General features: G+C 36.3%; 1 protein-coding gene across 1 annotated transcript; it reads left to right on the top strand.

Moving 5' to 3' along the window:
* Positions 1-956, top strand: LOC105481010 (olfactory receptor 13C2-like). Its single transcript, XM_011740254.2, is given in 2 exon segments — positions 1-37; positions 40-956. Coding segments are annotated over 2 exon segments (954 nt in total).
* Positions 957-10,865: the final 9,909 nt, after the last annotated feature.

Below are 10,865 nucleotides of genomic sequence, written 5' to 3'. Positions count from 1 at the left end.
ATGGAATGGGAAAACCACACCATTCTGGTGGAATTTTTCTGAAGGGACTTTCTGGACACCCAAGGCTTGAGTTACTCTTGTTTGAGCTAATCTTCATAATGTGTGTGGTCATCCTTCTGGGAAATGGTACTCTCATTTTAATCAGCATCTTGGACCCTCACCTTCACACCCCTACGTACTTCTTTCTGGGGAACCTCTCCTTCTTGGACATCTGCTACACCACCACCTCTATTCCCTCCACCTTGGTGAGCTTCCTTTCAAAAAGAAAGACCATTTCCCTTTTTGGCTGTGCAGTGCAGATGTTCCTTGGCTTGGCCATGGGGACAACAGAGTGTGTACTTCTGGGCATGATGGCCTTTGATTGCTATGTGGCTATCTGCAACCCTCTGAGATATCCCATCATCATGAGCAAGGATGCCTAAGTGTCCATGGCAGCTGGGTCCTGGATCATAGGAGCCATCAATTCTGCAGTACAAACAGTGTTTGTGGTACAATTGCCTTTCTGCAGGAATAACATCATCAATCATTTCACCTATGAAATTCTGGTTGTCATGAAATTGGCCTGTGCTGACGTCTCAGGCAATGAGTTCATCATGCTTATGGCCACAACATTGTTCATACTGACACCATTGTTATTAATCATTGTCTCTTACACATTAATCATTGTGAGCATCTTCAAAATTAGCTCTTCTGAGAGGAGAAGCAAAGCTTTCTCTACCTGCTCAGCCCATCTGACTGTGGTCATAATATTCTATGGGACCATCCTCTTCATGTACCTGAAGCCCAAGTCTAAAAAGACACTTAATTCAGACTACTTGGAAGCTACCGACAAAATTATATCCATATTCTATGGGGTGATGACTCCCATGTTGAATCCTTTAATCTACAGTCTTAGAAACAAGGATGTGAAGGAGGCAGTGAAACACCTACTGAACAGAAGGTTCTTTAGCAAGTGAGTGCAAAATGTACTGGAGTGTGAACACACTTGATATTGTTGAAACTTCAGAACTATGTTAGAATTTTGGATACTTTTACTGTTTTTCTGCATTTTCATATGTTATGTTAAAATAATGAGATACAGCATTTCAAAGTTATTGCATGTTCACTCTAGAGAATTTGCAAGATACAGGGCAGTAGGATGAAGAAGAAAGAGGGGTTACCTGTTACTCTAATAGTGGGAAATGGCCACTTTTCAACATTTTGAACAGTATCTTTCCTATTATGGTTTTTTTTAATGCATTGGAATTGGTTGCGATGTGCCTTTTTATGTTCACTTTTTTGCATAAAATTATTTCATAGGCAACATTTAATTGAATCTTTCAAAATAAATAAGGCCATCTGTTGAGAAAAAGCAAAATGGAAAAAACCCCAACATACTGCACTCACATTTTCCAGTGACAAGCCTTGTGTTCTAGTTTCACATTAATCTCCAGATCCTGTTAAGTCATTAAATACTATTTTCTTTTTCTCTATTACATTTTTTTCATGTGTGAAGCTGAGAATTTGGGACTATCAAGGGAGCAGATAGAGTTTAAAAGCAGGGCCTATGCAATCACTCAGGATATCCTGCTTTATGGTCTTTCTTTGCTTTAACTTATATGTTGGCTTTTGCATAAAGAACATTTTGTAAAATTAAAAATTGGTTTGAAAATCAGTCTACTGGTCCAGATAATAATGTGGACTAGTTCTGGGTTGAATGGAGTGTCCTATCAATGCCCATTTAGAAGATGCCAGATTTCTTTGCTATCCCGAGGGAATTCCAATATTTTTCCAAGTCTTAGAAGAATGTCCAAGCTCTTGATTTTTAGTATGAATACTATTCCAGTCTTGTCTCTGTTACTAACCAGGTTGATTTGAGGAAGAAGAGGATTTGGGAATGTCAGACATTATATTGCTTTTCCTCGGTTTTTATGTCAACTTTTTACACTATGTGAAGAACATTTTAAATTTACAGCCCAAGATGAATGACAGAGTGTGCTCAGGAGTGAACCACATTCTAGGTAATCAGTTTGGCTGAATCAATTTTTATTAATGGACCAGCGAATTTAGAGTATATTGGGCATAAACATATTTTACACAGACAAATAAGAATTACCTGCTTGTGGAATCTTTTAGGTTTAGTCACTCATTTAATCTTCCCAAGTTCACTTGTTAATTTTAGTGGATGGAATATTAAGCAGTCACAAACTATATTTAAATATATCCATCATAGCTGTTTACAGATTAAATCTGATGGCAAGAGTTGAGATCATTGATAATTAAATATACATCCTGACAAAATAGGCTATGAGAATCTATTAGTTCCCATACACCAGTTCATTGGACTTTTTGCACCCACTAGGAATTACAGGTAGGTAGAAAGCCCTGGAAGTCAGGCATTTTATGTTTGACCCACAGGTAGGCTGTCTTGAATGCTCAAGTTCTAATTTTGTTTTCCTTCACAGCTTAAATCCAGCCAGTTTCATAAATTCTCTGGGGTGACTGAGGTAGCTCCATAGTCTTATATCAGATTTATAAATTTTTGATAGAAAATTTGTTAAAGCAAGAAGAAATTTTAAAACACACGTTTCTCCTCGCAGGAGAGTATTAGGAGAGTTTTCCTCTCACAGGGTTGTAGAATCAAGGTCTGAAGAAAATAAAGACATGTTACCTGTCTTGATATATTTATGTGTTCAAATTTGCTGGGCAAAATACACTATCATTATAACACTGACATAATGCTTTATTTTAATACTTGGGCCTCTGGAGGAGTTTTCATTCAGAAAATTTATTTTAAAAGCTTAAGGAGGATGATTTTGTTGTTAGCAACTTGTTTTCTCTAATTTGGAGACAAAGTAAGATAAACTTATGTGATATACCAAGTATGTATCTGTGTGTGTGTGTGTGTGTGTGTGTGTGTGTGTGTGTTTAGTTTGCATATGTGCAGTGTGTGCATGTTCCTGGTGAAAATTCTACCAGATAGCAAAATCTACAAAGGTAAGTATTTCTCTGTATTCCTACCCTCTTTACTCCCATTGCACTCAATTTAGAACATGACATTTATAATATGATTCAATATATATTTATATCCATGAATAGGAAAATTATATGGAAGGAGGTGCAACAGGAGCGAAGGACATGCTTTTATATCCCACTGAAGTCCCAAGACAGGTTCATGATTGGGATTTAAGAGTAGAGACACAGCAAAAATGGCAAAATTTCATTGCTCTTAATCCAACAAATTATTTCATCATTTTCGTACAGTTTTATGCCTGCCCAATTTCCAAATATTCTAAGCTTGAGATTATGTCAACTTTTTAAGGTCCTGGGGACTTCTAAAATGGACACTTAAAAATGTAGCTTGGGAGGCCGAGGCAGGCAGATCACGAGGTCAGGAGATCGAGACCATCCTGGCTAACATGGTGAAACCCCATCTCTACTAAAAATACAAAAAATTAGCCAGCCGTGGTGGTAGGCGCCTGTAGTCCCAGCTACTCGGGAGGCTGAGGCAGGAGAATGGTGTGAACCTGGGAAGCAGAGCTTGCAGTGAGCCGAGATCGCGCCACTGCACTCCAACCTGGGCAACAGAGCGAGACTCCATCTCAAAAAAAAAAAAAAAAAAAAAGTAGTAATATGTTGGCTATCAGCTAATTCACATACATCATCTCTCTAAAATCCTGTGATCTGGGCTATAGTGTCACTATCTCATAGATGAGGCCACAAAGCTTATGGAAGTTAATACATCTTGCCCAAACCTCAAAGTATGCAAGTTAAAGACAAGCATACACACCTGGCTATTCTTTCTTGAGTCAGTTATTCTTCATACTACAGCATGTTTACTTTTCCAGGTTACTTGTCATGACATCAAACACCAGTATTTCTTGGCAGCATATCTGAAATGATCAAAGAAACTATTACCTGCTTCTCAACTTTCATAGCAAGTATATTACATTTCTGGAAAATAACTTACAAAAGAAAATTAATTTAATTATTTATGAAAGAACCTTGACACCATCACATGCTGTGTCCAAAAATGATGCTTAATCACAATTGATAGGAATTAAATCTTAAATTAGGGGAAGATCTGACATTAATTGAGCTATGAGAAGGGGAGGAATTTAATATTAGCACTAATATTTCAGAAAAGACTATAAAAATAGCTTGTTTTGTTTTAGTAAAGATAACATGCACTTTACAAAAACGGGGGCTCCTAATTTATGGTGTGTAAGTAATATTTTATCTTTGAAATTATGAAATGTTTTTTATGCTGTTTTTGGATGACAACTACCTTTATTTTATTTCTAGATCTGAAATTCCAAAGGAAATATGTGCTTATTGTAAAATAGTCAAATACTACAAAATGTGCAAACTATAGAATTATAGGTCATGTTTTCATATTACAATAAAATGGGGCTGGGGGCGGTGGTTCATGCCTGTAACTCCAGCACTTTGGGAGGCTGAGGTGGGTGGATCACTTGAAGTCAGATGTTCAAGACCAGCCTGGCCAACATGGTGAAACCCTGTCTCTACCAAAAATACAAAAATTAGCCAGGCGTGGTGGTGCATGCCTGTAGTCTCAGCTAGTCAGAAGGCTGAGACAGGAGAATCACTTAAACTAGGGAGGTGGAGGCTGCAGTGAGCTGAGATCGCACCACTGCACTCCAGCCTGAATGACAGAGGCAGACTCCGTCTCAGAAAAATAAATAAATAAGTAAATACATACATACATACATACATACATAAAATAAAATGGGAAATAAATAGTAAAAATAGAATGAAAATGCCTAATCTCTAAATAATGAAGAAAGATGCTTGGATTCAAGAGGAACTTAACAGAAAAACAAAAAAATTATCTAGAAACCAGTAAAAAAATTCCCACAAAATACAAAGTCTATAATAAAACAAAAAATGCTCTAAGTGCCTTCACTAGAGAAGGAAATAGAGGAGTAAGAAGAAGGAAATAAGAATTTTCTTCTTATTTCAAGAAGAAAGTTTTCTTCTTATTTCAATAAATTAGAAAAATAGAATTAGAAATAGAAATTAGGAATCAGAAAATTAGAAAAATAGATCTGAATAAACAAGAAATTTATGAAGACAGTAACATTTAACAAGTAAATGAGAAAGGTATGAGTAATTTTATAATCACAATGTGGAAATCAATGAGAAAAACCAGGGTTCAACAGATGGGTTCTTGTTGCTGTTTCACATTCATCTCTCAAAGTTCTAAAGTGCCAAAATACACTTCTCTGATTGCAATACCTAATGAAAAGAATTAAATAAATTTCAGTGTTTGGAAATAAGTTTCTATTCTATTCCATTGGTTGATATGTGTATTTTTATCTGAGTACCATGCTCTTTTGATTACAGTAACTTTATAACATATTTTAAAATTGCAGCATATGATGCTGTCAGCTTTGTTTTTGCTCCAGATTGCTTTCCCAGGCAGGGTCTTTTCTAGTTCCATGTACACTTTAGGATTGTTGTTTCAATTTTTATGAAAAATGACATTGGAATTTTGATAGGGATTGCATTGAATCCGTAGATTGCTTTAGGTAATATAGACATTTCACAATATTAATTCTTCCAATCCACGAACATGTAATATCTTTCAGTTTACTTATGTCTTCTTCAATTTTTTAAATCAATGTTTTATAGTTTTCAGCGTACAGTTCTTTTACGTCTTTGGTTGTCTTTTCTTTTTTATTTTGGAGAGATTGGCAACCAACTCATCTAAAATGATATGTGATCATTAAATAACAAGTAAAAGAATGAGGGTTCAAAACAAAACAACTCTACATTTTTTACTGGAACATGTTAGCTCTCCTATTAGAAAATTATGCTTATTGGCTTGTATTTTATGAGATGAGGAGTATATAATGATGAGTCTATTTTGAGCTTCTACACCTTGGTCTATAACTTATCCTTAACATCAAAATGTAATGGGATAATATCTATAGCCAAATAGAAAATTTCAAATACTCCCTTGTTCCCCAGCATTGCTAGGGATTCAGCAGTTCCCTTAAAATTGCTTCATAGCTATACATTTGCACATATACTTCTTTTTGTTCTATTGATTTTTATATTCCATTGCTTTATAAGATATCCTTGATATTCTTCTTGCAATTAGCCTTTTCAGGCTCTTATAGACAGCTTCTATTATACTAAAAGCTATGTAAAATGAAATCTTTAAAAATGAGATGTTATTCTTGGTCCCTAAATTCTGAGGTAGTTTGAGGATGTCGGGATGTGTTGTCTGCCATGACTCTGAAAAGACTAACATTAAAAGCCATAGTTTTCATTCTCCACTGGCCTGGGGAAACTGATGTTCTGTTATCTATAAAAACCTGGGGGAAATATATTATTTAATATTATCTTGAGTTATCATAGCCATGAATTACCTTGAGTTCTAAAAATCAAGTCCCAGGGTTTTCATATATAGTTCATTAAGTGTCTTCTTTATGTGAAGACACTTCTTTGTTGCTCAGACCAATGTCAAGGAAATTTGGAGGTTCTGGGGAAATTCTGGAGGCCATGCCCTGCACACAGAATGAATACTGATGTAAGGTTAACTAAAGCTATAAGGAACTAAAGTCATGTGCCATTTAACAACGTTTTGATCAATGACAGATAACATATGATAGTGGTCTCATGAGATTATATATTTTTACTGTAACTTTTCTGTGTTTAGTTATTTTAGATACACAAATACCATTGTGACACAATTGCCTATAGTGTTCAGTACAGTAGCATGCTGTACAGCTTTGCAACCTAGGAGCAATAGACTGTGCTATGTAGCTTAAGTGTATAGTAGGCTATACCATCTAGGTTTGTGTAAATATTCCCTATGATGTTTACAACATAATTACATTTGCCAATTATGCATTTCTCAGACCGTACCCCTATTTTTATGACTGTAATATTTTTTCATGCTGAAATCTCCATGAGTCTAAAGAACATTACTCTCTGTAATACTTTTTAAATTTGCAGACGTGTAGATTTGTGTCTAGTTTCCCCAGACCCCATGGAAAATGTTGGTCAGAAACACACAATTTTTAAAGTATTTAACTGCTGTTACATTTTGGCAGAATATTTAATAAATAGATCCATACTTATTGAAAAAAAGAGATATGCTCCGTTTTTAATATTTGGATCCAGTTAGAAGGGATGTCAGCTTATTGTTAATAACACTGACTCAATTAGTGTAGATAACCTTTTCATCTTCTCAAAAAAAAAAAAAAAAAGCTTTATCCTCAAGTATATTTTTTCACCTTAAATTTTCAAATCCTCAGTGATATGAGTTCCAATTACTGGTTTCCAGGCAGAATGTAAGTTGGAACATAAAATATTCAGGACAATTGACCTTGGTCTGTGATAAAATAGGTGAAGCTTTCCACTGAGGTTTGGGCCTCCGTCTCCTTGTCTCCAAGGCACAAGAAATCCTGTCTCAGAATCTACTTATAGTGCAGTTACATTGGCCACATCAAAATTTACCAAGAGACTCTATTATAATGATGTTTTCCACAATTTACTTTGAAATTTGTAATTTCCTTTATATTTATTATACACCAGATAGTGGCCAGGTTTTTTTTTTTTGTTTGTTTTTTTGTTTTTTTTTACTTATTTCCATCTCTTCTGTGCTGCCTTACTCATATCATTAGAAAAATGTTTTATAGGATTCCTGGGAGCTCATTTATACCTCATAGTATGAAATTGACTTTACATTTGCTATAATATTTTGGTGCTAAAATATTTTATGTTTTCTGCAATTTGCTGAAAAGAGAATCTTAATTTTTACAGAACTCAAAACCTAGTTTTAAATAGCCCATAGCCAATGTCAGGCAACAGTAAGTTTTTCAAATAAAATTTTCTCATTCTACCTTATTTTTCTCAGCTCTTAAATACTCCACTGTGATAATAAATATTGCTTGTGTTTGTGACGGCTATATCCAGGGTTAAAATGTTTTTTGATCCAGAATATCTATTATAAGAAGAATAGGCTAGCACAAGGCAGCCAGCACTGATACACTCTAAAGTGCTAAACATGCTAAACATATGCATGGCAATAACCAGAAGCAATCCTCCTTCCACCACAGATCCAATATCAGGTCCCCAAAACACAGTTGTTTTGTAGTCTTTTACGAAATTGTTAGTCAGGTGCAGCCACATGAGGAGACACAGAAGAGGGTCAGGAAAGCAAAGTTTATTGTACTCACAAGTCTTAGAGATAAGGGGCATGATACATCACACAGGGCCACATGGGGAAGCCACCAGGATGGTCAGAAGGTAAAAAACAGGTGTGCGGGGAAGGTTTAGGCCACTGCCTTTATTGGAGTTTCCACAGGAAAGGCAAGTCAAGGCACAGTGAACAGTTTAGGATTGGAAGGTTTGAATAATTTCTGCAGGGTTTGGGCTAAAGGAGTGATCTCTGGTTGTCTGGCAGTTGTCACTGGGAACTGGGGTTTAAGGGCCAGATAAAGAAGGTATGGCTCTGGATTAGTTAGTTTCCATGTCAGAGGTATGCTCCTGGCTGAGCTTTTTTCTATCTCTAAGAATTCACTAGCCCATGGAGGGCAGTCTCTTCCCAGCCAGCAATGTTTTTTAAAGTAAATGGACTTTATTATTTCTGTAGAAGTCAGGATATAAAGAGCTAAGATTCTGAAGAAAAGAGAAGTTTATTTAAATAAGCCAAACCTTCTGTACTCCTCTTTTATTCTCTTGGGACATTTGCTGATTCTTAATTGTTGCTTGATAGGCTGAGAAACTGGGCATAGGGCTGCTATTAAGAGACAGAAAAAGTGAAAATAGATTTTGGCATTGTCATGGGTCTAGAAAGACAAAACATGAACTTTAGACCAGCTAAGACACCCTGTTCTTGAGAGGCCAAGGTCCCAAACTGAAGGGATGTACAGATGAGTGCTCTCCACTGTTGTCATTGGTTTTCCACATGAGGCATTTGCTGACTCTAGGCTAGTCAGAACAAGAAGCCAGGATTGTACAAAAAATAACTAAGAATGTTAGGTGAGATTGTGGCTGCCTCATGTGGTTATGAGATCAAAATTGGAGTCTAGGACCTAAGGGAAAAAAAGTTTTTTTAATGAAATCTCTAGAATCTCAGTTGGGACTCTGGAGACTCTGGAGAAGAGAATCTAAGAAAAGGAGGTGAATTAGATTTTGGCTTATATTTACAAAGTCTGAAATCCAACTCTAAGTTATTTCAACCCGTCTTTGACCTAAGACAATCTCCCTTACTCTGGGTTTCTACTGAAGGATAAAGTAAATCCTCTTTGGATAAATAAAACATCACCCAGAGATTCTACATTTTTTTCATCTGCAGTATCTGGCATTTAATAAAAAAATTACAAAGAATAAGAAAACAGGACCAAGAGACAAAAACAGACAATTGAAAGACCCTCAGGTGATCTAAGTATAGAAGCAGTCAGACACAGACTTTAAAATAACTAATGTTAACCTGCCATGAGCATAGATAACAAGATGAGGATTTCAACCGACAACTTAATGTTATATTTTAAAAATTGAAATTATGGACTTCCAAACCACAGTAACTGGTATTAAGAACTAAATACATAGATTTAATAGCAGAATAGACAAGGTTGAAGAAGGGCTTAACAAACTGGAAGGTAGATCAGTAGAAAATAACCAGACTGGACACATGGAGAAGACAAAGGAAGTAAAATGCAGAAAGGACTGTGAGAGCTACATGGAATATAATGGAAAAATCTAACATATGTCTTACTAGATGCTAGAAAAATCTAACATATATCTAACATATATCTGACATAAATCTAACATATATCTAACTAGATGTCCCTCCTGTTCCAGAGGGACAGGAGAAAGAGAAATGGAATAGAAGAAAAAATGGCAAATGTCAAATGAAATTGGTAAACTTATAAAAGACATCAAGCCACAGATTTAAAGAGATCTACAACATCAAGGAGGATGAGTTAAAAAAAGCCAACTATAAGAACCTTGTTATACAATTTCAGAGACCAACTCTAAAGAAAAAATATAAAAACAACCAAAAGAAAAAAGAAGACACATTTTTTCAAAGAAGCAGCAACAAAACAGAGGCAACTTCTCAGCAGAAACAGTGGATACCAAATATAAAGAACAGCATTTTTTAAATGTTGAAAAAAAAATTGCCAACCAACAAGTGTATACTCAGTGAAAGTATCCTTTAAATTGAGAACAAAATGAAAACATTTCCAGACTCTTCCCCTTAACTTCCCTCCATCTACACAAATAATTCTTCTTTAGTAGTCTTACCTTGAAAGAAATCCTGACTTGGCATGGTGGCTCATGACTGTAATCCTAGCACTTTGAGAGGCCAAGGCAGGCTGATCACTTGAGCCCAGGAGTTTGAGACCAGCCTGGGCAACATGGCAAAATCCCATTTCTACAAAAAATTACAAAAATTAGCTGGGTGTGGTGGCATGTGCCTGTAGCCCCAGCTACTCAGGAGGCTGAGGTGGGAATATCACCTGAGCCAGTGAAGGTCGAGGCTGCAGTGAGCTGTGACTGCTGACATTCTTCTCAACTGGCTTGGGTTCCAACACTTCAGACAAGGCCGTTTCCTTCAAAAATGCCCACTTCACCCTAATCGGTTTCTCACACACCTTGACTCTTCTCCCCTCCTCAGGTGAGCTCTTTTCACTCCATTTAGGTCTTTCTTCAGGGATTCTCTCTTCACCCCTTTCAGACTTGGATACCCATATTCTGAACCTCCCCATCCCACTATGGATGCTTTTCTCACCCCATGAGGACTCTGACAACTCTCTCCTGACCACCTGTGGTGTGCAGGTGTTTCCCTTATCCCATTTGTGTTCTAATATCTTCTGTCAGTCAGCTTTTCTTTGCAGGTGTGGTCC

This window comes from Macaca nemestrina, chromosome 14, assembly GCF_043159975.1.
Source record: "Macaca nemestrina isolate mMacNem1 chromosome 14, mMacNem.hap1, whole genome shotgun sequence".
Lineage (NCBI taxonomy): Eukaryota > Metazoa > Chordata > Mammalia > Primates > Cercopithecidae > Macaca > Macaca nemestrina.
Note: the sequence above shows the minus strand (reverse complement) of the source record. Positions and strands in the feature narration are given on the sequence as shown.